Source organism: Amblyomma mixtum, chromosome 9 (assembly GCF_055824585.1).
Source record: "Amblyomma mixtum isolate Tamu chromosome 9, ASM5582458v1, whole genome shotgun sequence".
NCBI lineage: Eukaryota > Metazoa > Arthropoda > Arachnida > Ixodida > Ixodidae > Amblyomma > Amblyomma mixtum.
The window spans coordinates 39,431,791-39,457,660 of record NC_143020.1 but is presented as its reverse complement, the minus strand read 5'-3'; the positions used below and the strand labels follow the sequence as shown (position 1 = coordinate 39,457,660).

The 25,870-nt window shown below is 47.3% G+C and overlaps 1 protein-coding gene across 1 annotated transcript in view; it reads left to right on the top strand.

Annotated features, from left to right (window-relative positions):
- LOC149328805 (fibronectin-like) overlaps window positions 1-25,557 on the top strand; it is a 106,101-nt gene extending 80,544 nt beyond the window's left edge. The window contains exon 13 of the mRNA XM_089559098.1: window positions 25,289-25,557. Within this exon, the coding sequence (XP_089415224.1) occupies window positions 25,289-25,557 (269 nt within the window). The remainder of the gene's footprint in view (window positions 1-25,288) is intronic.
- The last annotated feature ends 313 nt before the right edge of the window (window positions 25,558-25,870 follow it).

Genomic DNA, 25,870 nt, shown 5'->3' with positions numbered 1-25,870 from the left:
TCCTGTTCACTCCTCTTGACAAAAGAGTAAAATGGCATTTCCACTCCTGCATACCCCAAGGGAGTTCAGTGCTTGTTTTACTCCTCCGCCCTTACGGCCATACAATCGTAAGGGCGCGCTAGCTTCTCGGGGCCGGCCAGCCAGCCTGGATGCCGGCGTCAGAAAAATGCACTGGTATTGTTTGTTCACGACCAAAGCTCTGGGATAGAGTATCATTAGCCAATGTCGAGTTGTTGGTAGAAGCGATAACAGCCATACAAATTTCCTCCCATAGCCGCTTTGCTGCTGCTCTGGAGTTCGCCTGGCCTCTGCTATAGCTCCGCTCCTGAAGGGGTCGCGGAAACCGAGCATATATTTATTTCCCTATGACGCGGGGTTCAGAGTAAAACGGTGCCGAGGGTAGCACCTAAGTGCTGGCCAGTTTCGAAGCGCATTCAGCTACAGCATCTATGTGAAATCGGCTAGGTTTAGCGACGACAAGGGCAGCCAGCGAGCAGCGCACAGTTCGTCGCCCGGCGCGATCGCGGGCGCCGTCGTTGCCGAAAGCTCGGCTCGCTCAATGATTCGCTCCGTAGCTTGCGAATCGCGCACGCAAGGCTGGAAAATCGAGCAGCGACTGGCCTGCGATTGAGCGAGCCTTTATGCCCACGTTTGCAGCACAGGTGAACAAATTTAGCACACATGTATGCATGGAATATCGGCGGCGTTGCGGCGATTCTTAAGCTCGTCCTCGACGCCATCATCACCGTTCGGGTGGACCCGAACATATCTTTATTTCACTACGAGACATAGTTCACAATAAAACGTACTTACAATGCAAAGAGTAGCACCTCAGCGCTAGCCAGTTTCAAAGCGCTCTCAGCTCTGGCATCGAAGTGAAACCTCCTAGGCTTAGCTACGAATACGGCAGCCAGGGAGCAGGCCGAAGCTCGTCGCGCGGCGCGCTCGCGAGCAGCGTCATAGCTGAAAGCTCGGCTCGCTCAAAGATTGGCTCAGAAACTTGCGAATTGTACTCGCAAGGCTGGCAAATCGAGCAGCTAGCGGCTGGCCTGCGACTGAGCGCACGTTCGCAGTACAGGTGAACAACAATTAGCGCACGAATGCTTGGGATACCGGCTGCGTTGCGGCCACTTTAAGGCGATTCTTAAGCTCGTCCTCGACGCCATCGTCACCATACGTGACACACAGGCTGAGAACTTGAATTCGAGTACGTGCTAAAGTAAGCTGCTCGTATTATTCGGAACAATCTGAACTCGAAAAGACAGTTGCTTCTGTCGGCTTCCATGCATGTGGGCTCTTGCTAGTGAAAGTACACTCGAACAGGATGCGGCGAGTGCGGGCCGCTGTTGCATACAAGCTAAAGTGTGAAGCAAGTATCGTCGTAGTTCCGTAACGCAGTTGATATCACAGTAATCCGCTTGTACGGGTCACATTTAAGCTCTGTTTCATGTAGATCTCCGTCGACCATGCCAGTGTCGCGTAGAGTAATGCATCGCAGCTGCTCTTTGTCCTACCGCTCGCGTCGAACATATCCTTGATATGGACCAGTTTGCGATACGGTGCGTTTCTTTGCCTTTTTTGTCGCATTTAAGGGATTTTCGCTGCCGTCAATCGAAATTGCATTCCGTCAACAGCGTCGTCTGCGCCGTCGTCTGCTAGGACACCCGGGGATGGGATCACAGGATCGCAGCTTCTACAAACGACATGTCAGCAAAAGTATCTAAAAGCGCTTTGGTATTCGCATTTAATAAAGAAATAAAATGAAAAAATATAATTTGTTTTTGTTGCGAACACAATTCAAATATTAGTAATAAAAAAAGCGCATTTGTAGGTTTTTTCAACGAAGCAAAACTGCAGCCGTCGTCACGTTTTGTGTTATTTGGGTTTTCGTAGCATTGTTTGAGTGCTCGTGCGGTGGACGTGTATGAAGAACACAAGTGTGTTTTGGAAACCAACGACGAGAATTACGCCCTATCAACAATGGTGATTTTGAACGGGTAAAGCCCTGAAGAAAGGTAGCGCTACGACTTCTTGTCATCTGGAGAGGCAACGAAGAAGAATGTGCGGTTTTGCTAAGCCTTGATGAGCCGTCTGAACGGTGAGTCCCGTGTACGTTTCTTTACTTCTGATCTCTATTCGCACGCGTTATTAGTGTGCGCCTATATAGGGATGGCAGTGCAGGCAGTCTGCGTGCGGTTGCCTCAGCTATAATGCGTTAACGCCGATTCACACGACGGTCCGTTCGCCCGCGGCCCGCGCACTACGTATTCATGCGTCACCACATTGAGAGGCGCGCTGTCGGCCGCGGCAGCGGGCGAACGGAAAATCGTGTGAATCGGCCTTTACCAGAAAAGAACGGGCGTATAGGCCGCATGGCAACTGTTGCTCCATAGTCTCTATCTGCGTTTAGTACTCGGGTGCCGCGGTAAATAAAAATGCCACCAGTTATCACAACAGAGTTATGCGGTCGCTTGCTAGCGCTGCGAAAAACAACAGACAAAGTTTACTACATTCCAATAGCATAGATTTGTGCTACGTAGGAGAGGATGATGAGCGTGCAGTGCCACGTTAGAGAGCGCTCTTGCTAGGCCAGCTGCGGACAGACAAGGGAACTGACAACGGTCGAGTTGCCTCGCGGCTGGTGCCCGTCGGATTGATTTGTGCTACTTAGAAGATGACGATGAGCGGCAGTGCCGCGCGACAGAGCACTCGCGCTAGGCCAGCTGCCAACAGACAGTGCTCAGTGTGTGTACTCGTGGGATTAGTGCTTACGCCTTAATATTTGTCATACAATTTTTTCGGGGACAATGATCGCGTGTAAAAGGCTGGGGCATATCCCTTGCCTAGTCATTTGTAAATTTTTATCTGTGCTTCCCCATGGAACAGAATTTGACACAGTATTATGTCAAAGTTAGATCGTTCTTGCGTCTGCCCTGAGGTGTAGGTGTCGATGCTTCCTCGCCTTCAGATTTTGAGAACTGTTTGGGATGCAACTGCGCACTTATTTAGGATTTCAAGCTTTTTGCTATATCCCTCGTTTGTGCGGCCCGCTTTCAAGTCGTTCGCTATATCGGTGATGGTTTGTTATTGATTTTCACTTTCTCTTATTTATTCTTGGTTGACTGCCACCAGCTGTGCTGCCGGCGATTCTCCGCGCTCGGAACTATTCCCAGGCACGAGACCCTACCCACAGACCTCCCTGCACCACACTCACCAGTTTTCTTCAGTATTTTTTTCCCTTGCTCTCACTTGCATTGCCACTAGGCAGTTTTTATTTCTGTGCAGATTTGTTAAATGCAATACCAATTTTCGTTTCATGCTGTGATGTGAGATATCGTGCTTCTTGCTAATGAATGCATGCCTTTTCCATCCTCTCATCATTTGTGCAAAGCAGACGGGTCTACTGGTCGCTACGTTCAATTTAAAAATACCTTCGGTGCTGCTGCAAAGCACCCTAGTAGTAATAAAATCCTGTGCATGCTATATTCGAATAGTTACGCTCTTTTCATCATGCATAAAAATAGTGGTATTCCAGCCTGCTCATCTTTCTATGCGGGTGTGACAGTCATGTAAATCTACTGAAAAAATGTATATCGGTGCATCACGTACAATCTGTTCATTTCTTTTGTCATGGGCCCTCTCATTGCTTTTTGTGTTCCTATGTTACTACCTTATTCTAATTTATGAAGCAGTAGACAATTTCTTCTCTTGTCATTCATGACATTGTTACGGCCACTGACAACAGTTGCTCTGACATATTTATTTGCAGTTGCCAGCTGCCAGTATCTACTGGGCCATTCGTGCTTCCAGCTTTTGGCTGTGCTATCTCTCCTCAGCTGTTTGTGGTAGGTATTGTTTTCCAGTGATGCATACCTTACCTGCCTATTTAGAAAAATTTCGTAGACATAGGCTCACAGCCGGGTTTAGAAATGCATGCAGAGCTCTACGTGCACTTAGCAGCAGTACCTCCCTGTATAATCACATGAATCTGATCCTGAATTACATGAATGTAATTACATGATCTGTATGAAATAGTCGCTCATGAAGCTTTTGACTGCTGCTGTTAACATAATGGAATTTACACTGCTTCAGGTGCAGAGACTATTTCACACATGTTGCCTCTTATGCATATGTGCCCTCTGAAAGGACGAACATATTCCTTTATCCCTTTAAAAAACATTGTGTTCTATCATGATGCTTTACCGGTATTTCTGGTGTATAGACCAAAATGTCACTCAGTATTGTAACATGAAGCGGGAACTCAGTTTGTCCAATGTTTTAGAGGTAACATGAAGCGGGAACTGAGTTTGTCCAATGCTTTAGGGGTCCTAAAACATTGGACCAACACAGTTCCCACTCGAGTTATTGATCACTTCGCTCTCGCCCTACCATAAGCTTGCCGTCCAGGTTGGACAAATTGATAGAGCGACTGCTCCTGTGAAGTGGTGGTTCTGAGTTCGAACACCGGACCAGGACGAATCTTTCTTTAACTACGAAGTTTCTGTGAAAGCTGTATAGCTTTCCTTTGTAGCCATTTGGCTGTGCTCGAGTGGATGTCAATGAGTAATTACTCCTTATTACAGATCTTTTGTCAACGCCAAACTGATTCAGTAGCAACAAATAGTAGAAGGGTAAAAGCATGCTGCTCCCAAAAATTCGTTAAGCATGTTATAAAATGTATGCTGTATTGTTTTAACTGCTGCAAAGAAATAACGGTGATGTTAGATGCCCAGCCCCTATTAGGTAAACATAGCTCGCAATTAACACAGTGGATGGAAAAGAAATATGGACTTCAACCCTCACGACGACCCTCACCCCAGTAAAACAAAAAGTGCCAGTGTTGCCATACTTGAGAGCTTTGCTCTTTAAAATTGCAGTAGACTGCTACTCAAAGTTGACAAAAAAATGCGTCTCGTTTTCTGCATGTGCATTCCACAGTGCTGGTGCCATTTTCACTGGCCATTGACATTCAGTCGCATGATGTGCACCCCGCTCCCCGAGTTGATTTTGTTTGTCTTGTGAACCTGCCGTCAAAATCAGTGCAGGATAATGCTTCTCCAGTTGATCTGCAGTTAACCTTGTCCTTTGCCAGCTGCTGTCACCCTTTCTCCACAGAGAAGGGCGGTGGGAGTCCAAGCCAGGTGGAGTTGAAATATTTGACTAGTAGTGGACAGGGATCCTGCGGTTTGTTGAGTACACAGGCAAATTGGAGACTTATGGAAGAATTTTTTTACCAGCCGAAAAAGACGCATACACAAGACAGAACCGCACAGGACAAGGGCTGGTAAAAGCCGTAGTCCTCTGTGGTTCTCTCTTGTGTATGCGTGTTCCTTGGCGGGTAAAAAAATTCCTCCGTAAGTCTCCAATTTGCCGGTGTCCTCCACAGATTGGAGGATCCCTGTCTGTTACTAGTCAAATTTCATTACTCCACCTGGATTGGACTCCCACTGCCCTTCTCAGACTTTTGAAATCCTGTTGCCCTAGCAGATCATCAGCTGTCGGTTGTATTACTTTCGCTTCAGTGAAATTTGACATGTAGCGGACAGGGATCCTAGAATTTGTGGAGTACACAAGCAAACTGGAGACTTATAGAATTTTTTTACCAGCCAAGGAAGACGCATACACAAGATTCGTTGTCTGTGTTTCACAACTGAAAGTTCTAAATGCGTGCAAAAGTGTATCGTGCATTCGCACGTATTTTGAAAACTCAATTTCTGTAGCATTAGGTTTTCGGAATTGGAGCTGTAGCATTGCCGCCACAGAATCCCGCTCGTTAACAAAGCGCACACTTATTTGCTAGGTATATATTCGGTATACCGCAACCAGTACACGTCACTGTTTGGAAGGTTCTGTCGTGAAATTTCTGATTGTGCAAGGTAGCTTTTCTTTTAAATTCAAGCGCTCTCTATTTGCTTTTTCCTGTGCATATTCATCGGTCGTTTCAATTCGGAAGCGTTGGTGCTGCAAGACGTGCATACGGAAGCTACGTTTGTGCACAAAGCTCCTGAATTTTTGAAAGCGCAGCCCTGACAGTTCTCGTTGTCATAAATAAGTACAAAGCAGCCTAATCTTTTTGGACACACCATTTCATGCTCTTAGCTGTTTCTGAGAAACAGGCTGCCTTTTTTTCTGTTTTTGGTGTGAAACATTCCTAACAACTTCTATCTTTCTCGATGCACAGATAGCCTATGCATACACGGGCAGCTTGATTGCAATATTTAGGGCAATATTTATAACAGGTGCAGTGAGCCTTGGTGCATGTGGACAGAAATTAAGCTAGGGTGGGGTGGGGTATTTTCGCACAGGGTAATATTATGCGGAGGGTTTGGCGTATTGAAACCGAGTCTTTCTGAGCTCTTATTAGACGTCCCAGCACCAGGACAGTAGTTGAGGCTTTTCTTCTTTGTTGTCTAGTCAATGGTTTCCATCACATAAAATAGCCTTAATTCTAGCTATCCCGTGGCCGTCTAACAGAACGATGCAGATATACTGAAGTGATCAGTGTTGCATAAAAGTAGTGAGAACATTGCAAATGCAAGGCAACTTCATTGGTTTGCAGTGCACTAACGTGGCAGTCAGAGAGAATTACACATTACATTTGCAAATCTAAATTGTGCATAATAGTATGGACTGGCACGTAATGTGCGAAGTAATCACAGTTATCTCGTTCATGCCAAATGCTAGTGTCAAACATTGTCAGTATTGCATATTTATAAAGAGCAGGCATGCTGCGCCTAACTTGTCGTTGGATAGATTTTATTACTATGAAAGCAAAAAGTTTACACATGGCTGTCGTGTTCTTGCGTGGGAAGTAGTATTACCTTAAATGAGTATAAACACCAATTTTTTGGTTATGTGTGTTCTTTGTAGTGACGTGCTGGGCATTCGTATACATAGAATTGTTGCATAGTATTCGTCTCCTGCCGCCGCGGTGGCTCAGTGGCTATGGTGCTCGGCTGCTGGCCCGAAAGACGCGGGTTCGATCCCGGCCGCGGCGGCTGAATTTCTTTGGAGGAGAAATTCGAGGCCCGTGTACTGTGCGATGTCAGTGCACGTTAAAGAACCCCAGGTGGTCGAAATTTCCGTAGCCCTCCACTACGGCGTCTCTCATAGCCTTAGTCGCTTTGGGACGTTAAACCCCATAAACCAAACCAAACCAAACCAGTATTCGTCTCCAATCGCTAAATAATTACAACCAGGACAGCAGCTTGGGCATGTTGGTTATTCATTCTTGATGGAACAGCGCAAAACATCGGGACAAGAGACAAGCGCTGACTTACAACTGGTTTTTATTTCGAAGAAACATTGCTTCTTATACCTTCTTCACCCTCTCAAAAAACACATGCGTCGCAACCATATCGTTCAAGCGTCCACAAAAAAGCATAAGACAAATAATCACAGATATTTATAATCACATTTTTAACATGTCAAATTCTTTCTTAGTCAAAGCAACAGACGGCGTGCTGACACAATCGTCGCGCAGACTCGCTATCGAAGCTGCCTCGATTATTTCCCGGGCTAACTGGTCTTTGTGATTAGCCAAAGCTTTGCATTTTTGGAAAACCGGTGCACAACTAGTTGAAGGGCAATCTCTGCAATGGATTCCCAGGTTCCTGCAAGCTTGCTCGAAATTATTTTTGTGTTCTAGCAGCCTTTCATTCATGCACCTGCCAGTCTGCCCAATGTACTGTTTACCGCAAGTCACTGGCAACGAATAAACAAGGCCTTCGGTGCACTCCACAAAGGGGGTTCGATGCTTTATCGTGCATCCCTGCTTCTTTTTGGTCGGATCGGAGTTGACTCGTCTGCACAGACTTTTGAGTTTGTTAGGAGCAGTCATCACTACATTCACGCCAGCTTTTCGACCTATGCCTTTCAGGCGATGGGAAATATTGTGAAGATACGGAATTGCTACTACCGGCCTCCTTTCTTTCTGTTTCTGTGCATCATCTTGCTGCTCGGGCCTAGCCTGCATCAGGTGCTTTTTCATCTGCTTGGCAACAGATACCAACAGGTGCGAGGGGTAAACCGAGTTGCCAAGCCGTTCCGCCTGGCGAAGAAAGCTCACATTCATTTTGTGAACACAGGATTTCCTCAAGGCATTCGTGAAGCACAAGTTCACAATAGCCCTCTTGGTCAGCTTAGAGTGAGCTGATTGGAAGGGCATTGGCGCTTTCTCCGCTCTGGGCTCATAGGCCCAGCAGGCGTGCCCTCTAGTGAACTCAAGTCTCAGGTCTAAAAACCTGAGTGACCCTTGAGCAGGAAGCTCGTGCGTGATAATAAGTGGCTGCAAAGCCTGTGCAAAGCGACCCACCTCCTCCATTACTGCTTCTAGCGTATTCGCCCTTTGGCCATCACAAAGAACTAGGTAGTCATCAACGTACCTAAATACCTTTTTAACACTAGTACCTGCAAGGGTTACGTTCAGGAACCTGTCTTTTCGCGCCAAGTACAAATCACTGAGTAGAGGCGCGATACATGAACCAATGCAAACACCGCGTTTCTGGAGATACACTTTTTCCTCCCAACAGACGTAAGTTGACCTGAGGTACACTGTTAATAGCTCCAGGAACCCTCTAATAGACATTCCGCAGGCGTTTTGAAATGCAACAGCACCATGCGTATCTATGCATTCTTCTACAGACACCATCAGCTCGTCATGCGGTATGGAATAATACAAATCTTTTACATCAACTGAGCATGCGGCAAAGGCACTGCTAGAATTGTCAGTTAAAAATCTAGCTATATCGTCCGAAGATTTCACCTGAAATGGGTCGTCAATTGTTAGTAGTTTTAATTTTGCTTGCAAGAAGACACCAAGAATCTTTTGCCACATCCCTCCCTCAGAAATTATTACCCTCAAGGGCCAGTCTGGTTTGTGAGTTTTTACAGTGAAAAACGCGTCCAAGTTAGACTTCTTGCAAGTTTTTATGCCTCGAAGGAGGTAGTCAAGCTTAAGTTCTTTGCATAGCTTCATAGCAGTTACCTTTGCTTTCCTAACAGCTGATGTCTTGTGCTCGTCAAAAACAGAGCTGATGGTTTCTAACGCCTTAGTTTTGTACAAGTCCTTGGAAATCACAGCAAAGCCCCCCTCTTTGTCAGAGGTCAGCAACGCAAGGGAATTGTCTTTCAAGTACCTTACAGTACGTCCCACTGGGAGATTCCTCTCGCAGAGCTGGTAGCGGCCAACGACGTCGGCTCCGTCTGAAATACACCTTGCACTTTCCTTGCACCTTGCTGCGCGCTGACTACAATGAAAGGAGAAGAGGCATGACCGAACAAAGCCAAGAAAACAAGATCCACACGCTTGGTGTGGATGTTCTGCCACAACCGGTCCGCGAGGTGCTTAGCCTTGGGCCTAAGTTTGCCATCCAACCGAAGAAGATAACACCGGAGCTTCTTGCCATGGTGCGGCGCATTGCCAAGGCAAGCCCTGAGTCGGAAAGTGCAAGGTGTATTTCAGACGGAGCCGACGTCGTTGGCCGCTACCAGCTCTGCGAGAGGAATCTCCCAGTGGGACGTACTGTAAGGTACTTGAAAGACAATTCTCTTGCGTTGCTGACCTCTGACAAAGAGGGGGGCTTTGCTGTGATTTCCAAGGACTTGTACAAAACTAAGGCGTTAGAAACCATCAGCTCTGTTTTTGACGAGCACAAGACATCAGCTGTTAGGAAAGCAAAGGTAACTGCTATGAAGCTATGCAAAGAACTTAAACTTGACTACTTCCTTCGAGGCATAAAAACTTGCAAGAAGTCTAACTTGGACGCGTTTTTCACTGTAAAAACTCACAAACCAGACTGGCCCTTGAGGGTAATAATTTCTGAGGGAGGGATGTGGCAAAAGATTCTTGGTGTCTTCTTGCAAGCAAAATTAAAACTACTAACAATTGACGACCCATTTCAGGCGAAATCTTCGGACGATATAGCTAGATTTTTAACTGACAATTCTAGCAGTGCCTTTGCCGCATGCTCAGTTGATGTAAAAGATTTGTATTATTCCATACCGCATGACGAGCTGATGGTGTCTGTAGAAGAATGCATAGATACGCATGGTGCTGTTGCATTTCAAAACGCCTGCGGAATGTCTATTAGAGGGTTCCTGGAGCTATTAGCAGTGTACCTCAGGTCAACTTACGTCTGTTGGGAGGAAAAAGTGTATCTCCAGAAACGCGGTGTTTGCATTGGTTCATGTATCGCGCCTCTACTCAGTGATTTGTACTTGGCGCGAAAAGACAGGTTCCTGAACGTAACCCTTGCAGGTACTAGTGTTAAAAAGGTATTTAGGTACGTTGATGACTACCTAGTTCTTTGTGATGGCCAAAGGGCGAATACGCTAGAAGCAGTAATGGAGGAGGTGGGTCGCTTTGCGCAGGCTTTGCAGCCACTTATTATCACGCACGAGCTTCCTGCTCAAGGGTCACTCAGGTTTTTAGACCTGAGACTTGAGTTCACTAGAGGGCACGCCTGCTGGGCCTATGAGCCCAGAGCGGAGAAAGCGCCAATGCCCTTCCAATCAGCTCACTCTAAGCTGACCAAGAGGGCTATTGTGAACTTGTGCTTCACGAATGCCTTGAGGAAATCCTGTGTTCACAAAATGAATGTGAGCTTTCTTCGCCAGGCGGAACGGCTTGGCAACTCGGGTTACCCCTCGCACCTGTTGGTATCTGTTGCCAAGCAGATGAAAAAGCACCTGATGCAGGCTAGGCCCGAGCAGCAAGATGATGCACAGAAACAGAAAGAAAGGAGGCCGGTAGTAGCAATTCCGTATCTTCACAATATTTCCCATCGCCTGAAAGGCATAGGTCGAAAAGCTGGCGTGAATGTAGTGATGACTGCTCCTAATAAACTCAAAAGTCTCTGCAGACGAGTCAACTCCGATCCGACCAAAAAGAAGCAGGGATGCACGATAAAGCATCGAACCCCCTTTGTGGAGTGCACCGAAGGCCTTGTTTATTCGTTGCCAGTGACTTGCGGTAAACAGTACATTGGGCAGACTGGCAGGTGCATGAATGAAAGGCTGCTAGAACACAAAAATAATTTCGAGCAAGCTTGCAGGAACCTGGGAATCCATTGCAGAGATTGCCCTTCAACTAGTTGTGCACCGGTTTTCCAAAAATGCAAAGCTTTGGCTAATCACAAAGACCAGTTAGTCCGGGGAACAATCGAGGCAGCTTCGATAGCGAGTCTGCGCGACGATTGTGTCAGCACGCCGTCTGTTGCTTTGACTAAGAAAGAATTTGACATGTTAAAAATGTGATTATAAATATCTGTGATTATTTGTCTTATGCTTTTTTGTGGACGCTTGAACGATATGGTTGCGACGCATGTGTTTTTTGAGAGGGTGAAGAAGGTATAAGAAGCAATGTTTCTTCGAAATAAAAACCAGTTGTAAGTCAGCGCTTGTCTCTTGTCCCGATGTTTTGCGCTGTTCCATCAAGAATTACAACCAGATTTCTTTTCTTCCCTGTTTCAATAGCATAGCAATTGCTATGACATCAATGTTCAGTATAGGTTATGGAAGGCACAAAAAAGCTACTATATCGCTACTTCATCGTTTTAATTAGTTACAATGCTAAAGCCAGCCTGCCTTAAGAGTCGGAATCACAATGAATGACGAAGCCGCAATTATATTGCAGTTTTCCTCATGCCTCCCCTGGCTTATACTGACCTTTGATGCCATTGCTCAGTTTTTAAAAGTGAAGCAGGAGAGAGAAGATATTTAATTACAAATTATTTAGCAGTCATAGGCGAATACTGTGTGGTTATCCGTGCATAGTAATGCCTTATGCATCATTAAAAACAAAAAAAAATGTGCAACTGAAATTTGCTCGGCTGCTGACCCAAAAGACGCGGGTTCGATCCCGTCCGCGGTGGCTGGAATTTCTTTGGAGGAGAAATTCTAGAGGCCCGTGTACTGTGCGATGTCAGTGCACGTTAAAGAACCCCAGGTGGTCGAAATTTCCGGAGCCCTTCACTACGGCGTCTCTCATAGCCTCAGTTGCTTTGGGACGTTAAACCCCATAAACCAACCCAAACCAAACTGAAATTTGTTGTCTGCCTCTTTGAGATGAAAAATTTTGAATTTTTCCTTCACTATTTTAGAGCATGAAATTCAGTTAATGGTATCTGAGAAACAGGAATTGCAACAGCCATTTCTCTTCAGCAAGAAAACTGTCATTGGTTTAAGTGTTTTCCCGATTAAAGGTTACCCTATATTTTAAACTGCACAATGTATTATGTGACAAGAACCGTCAAGCACAATAGGTGTGGTTTTAGAAATGACTGGAAGTGATAAGGGAATACATTTACTTAGAGCAGGTAGTGACCGCTGATCCGGATCATGAAGAGTAATAACTAGAGGAATATGAATGGGGTGGAGTGCATATGGCAGGTTCTCTCAGATCATGAATGGCAGTTTTTCAATACCCCTCAAGAGAAAAGTATACAACAGCTGTATCCTACCGGTATTCACCTATGGGGCAGAAACGTGGAGGCTAACGAAGAGGGTTCAGCTTAAGTTAAGGACAACGCAACGAGCTATGGAAATAGAAATGATAGGCGTAACGTTAAGAGATCGGAAGCGGGCGGAGTGGGTGAGGGAACAAACGCGGGTTGAAGACATCCTAGTCGAAATCAGGAGAAAGAAGGGTGCTTGGGCAGGGCATGTAAGACGAAGGCAAGATAATCGCTGGTCCTTAAGGGTAACGGAGTGGATTCCAAGAGAAGGCAGGCGTAGCAGGAAGCAGCAAAATGTTCCATGGGCGAAGGTTTGCAGGAACACGGTGGACATAGCTGGCGAAGGACAGGGTTAATTGGAGAACATGGGAGAGGCCTTTGCCTTGCAGTGGGCGTAGTCAGGCTGATCATGATACTTGCAGAAGAGCTTGCTCATGTTAAAATTTTCATTTGGTAAATATGTGCTTGTTTTACATGCACACAGCTTTTGAAAGGACTAGCATAGTGATAATTGTATTGGGCTTCATAAAATTGTAGCTCTGAATGAAGGTTTGCAATGAAAGGTGTCTGCACTTGGTCACAATATAGGTACACACTAGTGGCGACATGACACACACGATCAGTACATTCTAGTTGTATTCTTTCTTTTTTTTTCATGGGGTTATATGCAGGATAGTATGAAAAGGGCATTGGAGTTGACTCTTACTTGCATTATTTTCATTCATATTTGCAGGCACCCGGTGAAATGCACTCATAGCCAAAGCTCCTTCACTCAGCCGAGCAAGCTACGGCATCATCCAGCATCTTAGTTTCTTTTGAGCGCTTACAGCTCACTGCGGTGGATTTGGTAGATGGGTTTACTTTGCTTTTGGCAGTGTTCTTGGCATTTAATGTCAAGTACACCCCAAAAACAAAGCGGGCTTGTCTGCTGCTTGAGACACTAATGGGGCTTGATCCTAGCGAGCGCCTCCCGAGCGTGTTTTGGGCAGCCACAGCAATCACAGCAATGACTTGAGAAATAAAAGTTTTCAGTGTTGTACATTTGTGTCATTATTTCTTGAACCATTGTTATTCCCAACGCAGACAGAGAACCATACTAATGTGCAAACTGTAGTGTAGCCATAAAGTAGTTGTATGAGCAAAAATTATTCTACTCAAAGATTATAATCCCTTTTGCTCATTACTCTTTTGTAGATGTAGCGCAGGTGGATCCTGCAAAACATATGACCAACTTGCTCTGAAGAATATGTGAAATAAGAAAATTAGTACGATACATTGAAAACACATGAAACTCCTTTGGAAGGAGTAATATAAGATCTGGGCTGATACTCCTTGAAGGAGTATAGTCACTCTAACAAACGGAGTCCTGGAACTCTACCTGAAAGAGTAGTAGGATGCTGTTTCAATGTGGTAGCTTTACTCCCTCGGAGGAGTGCCTGTACTCTATTGCAGGAGTAGTACAGTACTCCTTGAGTAGGTGTTGGATCACTCTTTGTCCAGAGGGAGTAATTTTATTCTGGAAAAAGGAGTGGAATATGGGACAAGCGAATACTCCTTCAAAGTGTGTTCTGGGCACTCCTCTGCACTCCTTTAGTTCTAAGAGTGTATGTGGCCGAAATTGTTGGGCCTGAGCGCTCAGGCCCAACCGAAACCGCCTTTCGAAAGTCTAACAACTGATGTGGATATGACATACGGTGGGCTAACGGCTCTCAATAATGAAAGAGCCTGAGAGTAATAGTTACAAAGCTAACTATTCTGTATTAGTTAACCAGCCTGCTGGTTAGCAAATCTTTGCTCTATTCTGATGTACTACATCTCTGATAATGCTGTGCCGAAGATAGCGTTCTCTTAACTGAAAAGCCGAATCCTTTAAAATCGGGGAAAGTCTTAGGTGACACGCCCTGTATATGGCAGCAGCCGGTGACATGTCGGTGATAACTAGCTTGGAAGCATTAGATTGCAACGGCTACCGAATGAAAAAAAAGCGAATTTTTTTCAGCGATTATGAAGGCTCTACCTTTTCCTTCAGGTTATTCTCTTGAAGACTTTTGTCAGGCGGCTTTACATAACACGTGCGACACATAGAAACGAAAACAAAAACACTCAAGGAATCTCTCTTGGAGAGCATTGAATATACGAAAGATTTTCATCATGAACCCGCACGCTGAAACGCTCACGAAATACTGATGTGCACATAATAGCAGCCAGCTATCGTAACAGGCCGTTCTAGTAGCAAAGAGATCCGAGGGCAGAATGACGAAGAAAATTTAGCTGTCCGGGCGGTGGAATTGACGCTTGTGGATGGCCGGTGCAAAAGGGTATACTGGGTGTGGTTCCGAAAATATTATTGCGAGAAAGAATATATTGTCACCGACAAACGGTTGAAGGAACAGACCAGGTTCTAAGTAGACAAGGTGGGCGTGCCAGCCAGCAGGCAGCTCGAGCGAGGAAGAAGACGATCTTCGAGCACCTCGAGTGCCCTGGGCTTGGCAAGTCCCAGCTTAAACAGTTCGGCAATGGTACGGCGCCACTGAATGGTTCGTGCGGTGGCATTGCTTCCCCTCTCTTAAGGGCACCGACTCGGTGCCGCAGCAGTGGGCAGCACGAAGAGAAGGAACGCCGCATGTGTCCGGCGGCAGGTGTAGACACGCCTGAAGCGCTAGCGGGCGTGGTACGGCTTCATCCGGGCGACATGGATGACTTCGGAGGTCGGCCCTCTGGAGGAGCGAACTGTTCCTTGGGGAAGAACTTTGTAGTTCACCTCATTGACTTTGCGGAGTACCTCGTAGGGGCAGAAATATCTGCGCAGAAGCTTTTAGGAGCGTCCACGCATGCGGGTTGGGCTCCAAACCCAGACTTGTTCGCCGGGCTGGTAACTAACAGCTCTGCGGCGGAGGTTATAGCGGCGAGCGTCGTGGGTTTGCTGGTGCCAGATGCGCTGTCGAGCGAGTTGGCGGGCGGCCTCGGCGTGACGAACGAAGTGGTCAGCACCCACAACAGTAGAGGGAGTACTGCTCGGAAGCAACATTGCGTGCAGCATGGTGGTGGCTTCGCGACCATGCACTAAACGAAATGGAGTGAAGCGCGTCGTTTCTTGCAGAGCAGTATTATAGTAGAATCTTACGTAAGTATGGCGTCCCAGTTCCGGTGGTCTGCGTCAACATAGATGGAGATCATGTCGGCGATCGTCTTGTTGAGCCGTTCGGTGAGTCCGTTCGTTTGAGGGTGGTAAGCGGTTGTTTTGCGGTGACTTGTGCCGCTAAGGCGCATAACCTCCTGCGTAAGGAGCGGGGTGAACGCCGTTTCCCTGTTAGTTACAACGATGGTCGGTGCACCGTGACGAAGCAAAATGTTTTGAACGAAAAAGTTCGCAATTTCGTCAGCGGTACCACGAAGGCTTAGTTTCACAGTACCGGGTGAGGTAGTCGGTGGCGACCACAATGTAGCGGTTATCCAGCGAGGACTGTGGAAATGGGCCGAGTAAGTCCGTGCCAACTTGGTGGAAGGGGGCTTGTGGCGGATCAATAGGCTGCAGTAGTCCGGCTGGCTTAGTCGGTGGAGTCTTGCGACGTTGGCACTCGCGACAAGTTCTCAAGTAACGATTGTACAACTGCAGCTACCCTGGGCCAGTAGTACTTCTGGCGTATCCGCTCCAAAGGCGGAAAAACCCAGGTGACCAGAAGATGGGTCACCATGGCACGCCTGCAGGACTTCGTCACGCAAGGCAGCAGGTACGACGAACAGATAGACAGCTTCCGTCGGGTGGTAGTTTTTCTTATACAGAACGCCATCGCGCAAACAGAACGAAGACAGTGCACGTGAGAAGATTCGCGGTGGAGACTCAGCGCTTCCTTCAAGATACTGAATGAGAGGCCGTAGTTCACTGTCGTCTCTTTGGTGTTGAGCGAGGACGGACGTGGAGATGGCGCCGAGAAAAACAAAATCCGCGTCGGGATCAGCTCCGTTGTCCTCAACAGGAGCACGAGACAGACAGTCGGCATCGCTGTGCTTCCTGCCGGACTTATAGACGATGGTGACGTCGAATTCTTGAAGGCGAAGGCTCCAGCGTGCAAGCCGCCCCGAGGGATCTGAGGTTCGCCAGCCAGCACAGCGAATGGTTATCACTGACGACTCTAAAAGGGCGGCCGTATAAGTATGGGCGAAATTTCATCACTGCCCACACAATTGCCAGGCATTCCATTTCAGTGGTGGAATAGTTCGCTTTCGAGCGTGACAAGGTGCGGCTTGCGAATGCGATTACGCGTTCGAGACCATCATGCAACTGCATAAGGACCGCACCGAGGCCGATGTTGCTGGCGTCTGTGTGCAGTTCAGTGTCGGCTGACGCGTCGAAGTGGCCAAGGATGGGCGTACTTTGCAGACGAGTGTGGAGGTCTTCGAAGGCCTGTTGTTGCTCCTGGCCCCAGAAGAACGGTTCGGCATATTTCGTGAGGTGGATGAGGGGCTCAGCAATCTGGGAGAAGTTCCGCACAAAACACCGATAATAGGCGCAGAGGCCCAGAAAGCGGCGCATACTTCGCTTATCGGTTGGCATGGGAAAAGCAGCGACGGCGGCTGTCTTATCGGGATCAGGGCTTACTCCCTTAGCGCTCACGATGTGGCCCAGAAACTCCAACTCCTGGAAAGCGAAGTGACACTTTTCGGGCTTGAGGGAAAGACCGGCCGAACGACTTGCGGCGAACACGGCGCGCAGGCGCCTCAGGTGCTCTTCGAACGCAGCGGAGAAGATGACAACGTCATCCAGGTAGACGAGGCAGGACTGCCATTTTAGGTCGACAAGCACGGTGTCCATCATCCGCTGAAAGGTGGCAGGAGCCGAGCACAGTCCGAAAAGGAGCACCCGGAATTCGTACAGACCATCCGGTGTAATAAAGGCGGTCTTTTCCCGATCGCGCTCGTCCACCTCGATCTGCCAATAGCCACTACGTAAATCTAGTGACGAGAAATACGTGGCGTGGCGTAGCCGATCCAGGGAGTCATCAATCCGCGGCAGAGGATAAATGTCCTTTTTGGTGACTTTGTTCAGACGCCTGTAATCAACACAGAACCGTAGGGTTCCATCCTTCTTCGCCAGAAGAACAACAGGCGATGCCCACGGGCTCGTCGACGGCTGTATCACGTCGTCCTGGAGCATTTCTTGAACTTGTCGGCGAATAGCGTCACGTACCTTCGAAGAGACTCGATAAGGCGGAGGTATAACGGTTGCTGGTTGGCGTCAACAATAATGCGATGCTTTGTGAGCGGAGTCTGCCTAACTTTAGAGGTCGAGGCAAAAAAGTCGCGGAAAGATTCGATAATGCTCTCCAGGCAGCGTTTCTGATGAGACGGGAGGTTCGGGTTCACGTCGGTCTTGATGGGAGTGGTCGGTGCCTCCACTGATGCCGGGATTTCGGACAACGCATGCTGTGTCGCGAATTCACAACGTTATTCGAAATACGCAATAGCTGTTTTGCCAGGCAAACACTGAGGTTCAGAACCAAAATTGGTCACCATTAGTTCGGTTCGCCCACTGTTCAATAATTCCGCGAGCTACGCAGACTTGCAGACCAAGGAGCAGCGAGATGTTGGTTTCAGCGATGCCACGAGTGCTGGGGCTGTTATCGCTCTCTACGGTAACAAACATGCTGGCTCTTGACGGGATTAGTACCTGGTCGTCACAGACGCATAGCTTAGGCCTACGTGGCTCGGTATCGGCGTCGACAGGACCTTGGGTGGAAAACGACACGATTAGCTCCTGCAGATTGATAACGGCACCGTACTCCTGAAGAAAATCCAAACCGAGTATGAGGTCCTTGGAGCACTCGGGTAATATAGCAAAGCAACCAGGGAAAGTAACTCCGCGGATCTGGATTCGTGAAGTGCAGGCACCGATCGGAGTTACCACGTGGCCACCAGCTGTCCGGATCTGCGGCCCAGACCAAGGGGTCAGAACCTTCCTCAGGGCCGTGGCTAACCGACTGCTCATTACAGAAAAATCGGCACCGGTATCCACTAGTGCGGTAATATCGTGGTTGTCCGCGGATACCGGAATTTCGGCAGAAGCCAGTCGGTCGCAGCGCGTCGTTGAGGTCGTCGGGTCAGGTCGTTGTCGGTCGGAGCGTCGCGGCGAATCTTCGGATGGAAGCACTTCACACGGTTCAGTAGTGGCGGCCCTACCCCCGGAGGACGCCGTCTTCAGTTTTCCCGATGTGAGGACGCGCCTCTGAACTGGCCAGAGGATGACGGGCGGCCGGGCGAAGAGAACCGCCTTGGGGATGGCGATCGGGACTGACGCCGCTGCGGGGTCGAGGACTGCACGTTATCGGCCAGGTACAGCTCGATATTCCGTGGTGTTTCACCGTAGCGCGGTCGAGGTGCGTCAGGTGAAAACCCCCTTAAACCCATTCTCCGGTCGGGGCAGTGACAGAGGATGTGGCCGGCCTCCCCGCAGTGGTAACAGAGCGGCCGATTGTTTGGCGTTCGCCACACGTGGGCTTTGCTCATGGGGGGCCTGCACTCCTGCGGCACAGATGGTACTGCTGTGCTTGGGTACTGCAGAGATGGCACTGGCATGGGAACGACCGGGGAAAAGGCTTGCATCGCTGCCCCAGGACTTCGTAGTGCCTCGCTGTACGTCATAACAGATGGCGCGGGGTGTGGAGCTGGGGGCGGCTGCACAGCTCGTCGGATTTCGTCACAGACCACGTCCGTTACGGCAACGACACTGGCCTGTGGACCTTCAAAACAAAGTTTCGCCAATTCCTCACGCACAACGCTTCTTACAAGCTTCCGAAGCTCCTCGACGAAGCGACGTAGGCGTGTACTGGGAAGCGGCTGCTACAGTAGCCTCACCTCCGTAGTGCGCGCCCCGTTCCTGCAGAGAGCGCTCGACACTCGTTGCCTCCCTTGTGAAGTCGGCCACTGTTCCTGGCGGGTCACGGACCATTCCGGCAAATAGCTGTTTTTTTACGCCGCTCATTAAGTGGCGCACTTTCTTCGCCTCTGGCATAGCAGGGTCGGCCCGATTGAACAGTCGCGTCATGTCCTCGATGAACATCGCGACGCTCTCGTTGGACTGCTGGGACCTCGAGTGCAGAGCAATTTCAGCTTCTTCTTTTCTTTCGCTGGTGGTAAACGTCGCTAGGAGTTCTCGACAAAAAGCCTCCCAGGTGGTAAAGGAAGCTTCGTGGTTCTCGAACCATGTTTTGGTGGAGTTCTGCAGCGCAAAGTATACGTTGCGCAATTTGCGCTCGCCGTCCCATTCATTGAAACCCGCCACTCGGTCAAAGCTGGCCAGCCAGTCTTCTACGTCCTCGAACCTGTCCCCGTGGAACGGTGGCGGTGACCGAGGTGGGCGAAGGATGAATGGCGGGGCATTCCCGGAATGCTGAGTTGTCTGGCTAGCCACGGTTGATGCCATTGCTCTTACCGCTCTTACCGGCGCTGCCAGTTGGCCGAACTGTGGTTGAAGGCCTTGCAGGCGGCGGCTCGCCTTGTGGACGGGTGTTGAGTACACGCGTGGATAACAGGCGTCAAGAGAGTCCTCGCAATTAGAGTACATGGGACGCTACCCAGCTGCTTCACCAAATATGTCACCGACAAACTGTTGAAGAAACAGACCAGGTTCTAAGTAGACGAGGTGGGCTTGCCAGCCAGCAGGCAGCTCGAGCGAGGAAGAAGACGATCTTCGAGCACCTCGAGTGCCCTAGGCTTGGCAAGTCCCAGCTTAAACAGTTCGGCCGCGGTACGGCGCCACTGAGTGGTTCGTACGGTGGCAATATTTACAGTTATTTGCACAAGCAAAGGGAATAAGTACCAGCGGCGCCGAGAACGCAGCGAGAACTTCGTTGTCGTCATCGTCTGCCTTCAGACCGTGCAATCTCTCATTGTCATCGTCGTTGTCTACCCGCTGCAATATGCCACTTCTCGTAGGTTTGAATGAAGAACCTAAGAAACAATCACAAACTAGCAATGCGGCGACGATCATGTATGTAGATGGTTCTGAAATTTTGAAGATGATATGCTGATATTCGAGAAGTATGGTCAAACAATGAATCTAGTGACAACGTTCTCAACCGCTTCAATCGTTGAAATGACGTTTGGCTGTGTCCATGACCAGAAAGAAGATGCTTCTAATATTGACCTAACTAGCAAATTGGAGGCTAACAGCTTCATTTGCTTACGGACAGAGCAGAAATGGCGTTTTAGAAAGGAGAGCTTTTTTTCTAGCGGAGGATATTCGCGAAATATGCGTATCCGATGTATGACTATTACAAAGCTTAACAGCAAGACACATGCGCAATAGGACAACGTCGATAGCAACGTCAGAGATAGGGTAGTTAAACACGAGAATACAACGAAGACGATGGAAAGGCACTTATTTTCGTTTGTTTTGCATTAATTGTTATTAGCCAGTCGTTGCGCCGTTTGTGTGTATAATTTGGCTCTCGCAGTGCGAAGTGTTGCTGAATTGTGTCAGTAACAGCCTTACAATTAAGAGAGTTATGAGCAAACATCCGAATATAGATATCAAATTTCCGGAAGGGCATGTAATATGAAAGCAAGGTGACCGCTGCTCCTTAAGGGTAACGGAGTAGATTATAAGAAAAGGCTAGCTTAGGAGGGGCGGCGGAAATGTCGGTGGATGAGATAAATAAATTTGCGGGGATACGGTGGCCGCAACTAGCACAAGACAGGATTCATTGGAGAGACGTGAGAGAGGCCTTTACCCTGCAGTGGGCGTAGTGAAGTCGCGATATGTCTAAGGGCAATCACCTTTTCAGTGCTTAAGCCGCACTGCGTGCTTGGCTTCATAGCGCTCTGTGGTAGCCATAAAGAAAGAAAACGCGCAGTAGCAGTCTTGTAGCAGGCGGACATCTGGAGTCTTCCGTAAGAAAACGAATTATGAATGGAGTGAAAGATGCAAGGATTAAAAAAAAATCGGGTGGAAGATGTGTGGGACGGAAGATGCAGGCCGTGCATGGAACACGACGCAAACCATGTGCTGAACGAAGCTATTAACAAAGCCTGCCTCTGTCCTCGTGCAGAAGTGCCTCTTGGGGTTGCGGAAGACCATTATCCGTAAGGGCGCTAAGAATATGGTGTGCTTCTGTTGCAGTGCATTAGCGTCTCAATGCCAGCTGATGAGAGATGCCTAGATACTGTGACGAGCCATCGCTACCGCTAAATGAAAATATCCCGTTATTTGATTTGCTCCCATTAGCAACGCACTGCTTTAGAAAGTGACGCCAGCTGGCTTTCTCCGACGTGTCAGCGGCCCCTGGTGGATGTCACAAACCGTCCCGATTAGGTGCCAGTATTTTCGAAACTTACAAAAATACGCGCAAAGGGTGCCTGGCAGTATGTATTTCATTCTGCTGCATTTAGAGGCACTGTGCAACTTTTGAAAGCAACTTCTTTCTTTATGTCAACATTAAAAATCTAGCTAATTATGCCTGACCGCATAGCTAACTTTGCAGAAGAAAAGACGAAGTAGTGGCGGCTACGCCTTACTAACGTCAACAGAACTCAGCTTGATTGCAGTCCCCTAGGACACGATGTCGTTTTTACTATATGGTTATAGTTAACTGGAACAACAACCACAGAATTTTCATCTTTCAGATGACTTGTTGCTCAAAGGTCCTGTGCGATAGACTGTGGTTTATGACTCTTGTCAATATTCCTATCAGACAGTACGTTCTTCCCACTCTGTAATGAAAATGTGAAAAATGTTATTAGGTACAACATGTTGAAAGAAATATCACGTGGAAAGGCAACATCTTGAGGCATCATTTTTGATTATTACTTTCGTAAATCTCAAAATTTGTACATTTTAAACCTTCCTATGGCTTACAGGAAGTACTATGCACACATATAATTAAAAGATTAACTGCGAAAGGAAGTTTAATTCTGCTTAGAAGACACATCGTGCCTACGCAATAAAAGTTTCCAATTTCAAGGCAGCGTAGCTCGAAGCCGCTGCTCTTACGTTTAAATTTACGCTGCTCTTACGTATAGTACGTTTACTGAGGTGTGGTTTGGCATAGAGCCACTATATAGATCGAGGTAATTAGCTATATAAGCGCATGCAGTTCTCAGAATGTGCTTTTTGTGCACACAGCCACTTCCCTCCCTATGGTAATAGACTGAAATTCAAGTTCTCTAGTCAGTGAGAACTGGGAAACAGCCCACAATGCATTGAAAGCCGTCCAAATACCATGTTTGACCGGCGAGACAGTAACTACCTCCTTTTTACCTGCTCCTTATTGATGATTGTCCCACATCGACATCTTTGATTAAAGCCTAATAAGCGAAACATTAGCCTCAAACTTTTGGCATGCATCGACATTTTTCTCTAAAACAGTTTGTAAATCCCAACAACTATGATTATTCCTCTTCTCCAGTTTAGGCCTCTTTACCTCACTGTTAGAAGCTAGGACCATTAACCTCGCTTACATGCATAAATGACCTGATTGACCATATTAAATATTCTTCATGACTGCTTAATATAGAGAATAAATTATTTAAATTTTCACTCCATACAAATTCAATCGGTCATTGACAAAATGTCCGACTGAAGCAACGTCTGAAAACTACAACTTAACCTCAGTAAGTGCAAAGCAAAAAGAACTTGCAAGAATATGGCTTCTCTTTGCGCGCATGTTTTTGACTACCAAATATAAGGTTTCTCACTAGAACGCGCAACATCGTACAGATTATTACGTCTTTACATAACCGATTATCTGCCCTACCAAATGCTTATAAACTGATTGTCAGCATCCTCAATCGCGTTTTCGATATTTAGGGCGTAATTCAGTATGGCACCTTCCTCCTCAAAGATGTTGCTTTAGAAGACCTTTGTACGTGCAATATATGATGTTGCGTGCGATGTGTGGGATCCTGGTTTTGAATATTGATTGCGAACTCCCTTAAACTCTCTTGATGCGATGTTCTGACACGAACATAGCATATTTGACATGCACTTTCTACAGATACGTATTACTATACTCTAACGCAGTCATGTATTTTTCATCTATTTGTCTCTGTGTACAGAAGAAACGGGATTTTAGGTCATGCCTTGTTACTCTGCTGCAACCATTGTAACGCGGTAGCTCTAAAAGAACCGTGTCGCAGAAAACAGCTGATGTCTTCGTCGGCGTCGGCGGCGTTGGCGGTGACTGAAAAATCCCAGAGGCATTAATAAATAAAACCAAGTAGTAAGTCGGCCAAGTTGGTGAATCGAACCAGGGTATCCGGAGTGCGAGATGACCACACTAACCATTCTGCCACGCCAGCTCGATGGTTTAGAACCGACAAAGCCGCTTCTAGTGAATACGGTGTTGTCTTATAAGTGTGCTTTAGAGACAGGTACTTCGTGTATATTAATAGTTATGAGCATAGAAATGACAGAACTCGCAGTTAAACGAGTATGAAAGTACGTTTCCACTACTTTTCCTCTTCGATTGGCACGCACGTAGCGTCATCAGGCGGTGCCCACCAAAAACCACTCCCTCCTCCTCGTTGCAATGTACGCCACTGCCCCAACAGATCGCGCAACGATGGCAGCGCCTCCAGCTCGTCTCGTTCGGGCGCAGTGGGGCCGTGCGGGGACGCAGAAATCACGCGGTGAGCGGCGAACAAAGCAGCGAACATCCAATGCGCGCTCACCACGCAGCTGGGGGTTTGTTGCCCGTTCGTTCAGCGCGAAAGCTATGCTGGCGTTGGTGGCATCGGGTTTGTCGCGAACGATCTGCCGACGAACGCTATCGCTCCATGCCCTCAAGGCGGAGCTTGAGTGGGCTCTCCAATTTTTCAAGCAGTCTGCGTACTTTTCGTTCACTGTAACGCCTCACCCTTTTCAAGTGCACTCTACTCCAAACTATACAAGTGAGCTGAGTGTTCATCAGGCGTCACACGCCTTTGGCTTCAGCTTTCTTTGTCTTCGTTACAAAAATAATTGTCTTTGATTTGATTTGAACATTGTAGTCTGCACAAATAGCAGCGAGAGATCTATACTTCGTAACTTCTCTCGTTTATCCAGTGTGTCCTTAATCAAAGCTACTTTGTACCTTTGCTTTGTGTGCTTTGGAAGGAAATTCTCTCGAATATCACTACTGCGCAAATCTATCATCACACTCAACATCTTTCAATAAGACTTCCTCTATGAAACATCCCCCATTTTTCACTGCAGATATAACCTTAATAATGTAGTCATGCCTCTTTGTCGACCTAGCGCATTTTGTCCCCAACTATTACTACGATAGCAAACCAACGCAACCACCTGCTCACCTGAAATGCCAGAAGAATCTTTACGCTGCTGTTCAAGTATATAATCGGAAACATGTTTGTTCCAGGTGACCTGTATTTTATTTTTTTCCTTCTGTTGTTTTGCCGCATTCATGTGTTATATTTTGGAATTTAATCAATTCAGTCCACTGCCCTCTGGCCCCTCAAGGTACCGAAATGTAAAATAATTAAATAACTTAATCCTTTACAATAGATTTTTGAACAAACGTGACAGCTTTATCGACGCATTTCCTGAGTAACTTTTGGCCACTGCTGGATTTATTCGATGCGAATAATAACCTAGCAGATTTCTGTTGGTAGGTGCACTTGTGGTCGTTTTTTCTCTTCCAGTCCGCGCTTTCTGTGCTCTAGGACGTGCAATCGATATTTGCTATGAGATAAAATTACTCATCTCTCATGCACCTGTGCTGTGAAACCTTTAGGAGAATTTGTGTATCTTGAAACTTTTTCGAAGTTACACACGCTTGTTCCTGCCGGCGCTAGTAACATGACGTGATGTTCATTCTGTTTTCTCTCCCCACCCGAAGCACCCAAGGGCGTCAGCGTCAGCGCAAGACGGGTGCAGCCCTTCCGGGCACAAGTCACCATCGGTAACATCAAGCCATGCATGGTGTTAAACTGCGCAGCGGAAGTGCGAGGTTTCTGGTACAAGCGCGCATTTCCTTGCGGCGCCGAGATTCAGAAACCCTTTCTTGTAGATCTGCCCCGTGGCCGTCTGCATAAGCACTTCGCCATTGTTGTCACATTAACAAATCCTCATAATGGATTGACCTCTACGAAGAAAGCCGTTATATAGACCTTTTTGAGGTAAATTAAGAACAGTGATGAAATTTTAAAATACTTTGCGCTTGTTAAAAAACGGAGACGTTCAGTGAGAGCCACAAAAAAATATGTTTTGGGGTTCAAACCACAATAAACTGGCTATATCTAGCTCACAATAAACTAGCTCAGAATAGATTTTCCGATTGAAGAGAGCCACCGATATGATGCATTAAATAGAAATGTTCATTGTTTGGTTGGTCAATCAATGAATTATGAGCAGGTAATCACTTATTTGACTAATTGATTAACTCATTGAATAAGCTATTAACTGCTGAAGTGTCGGATTT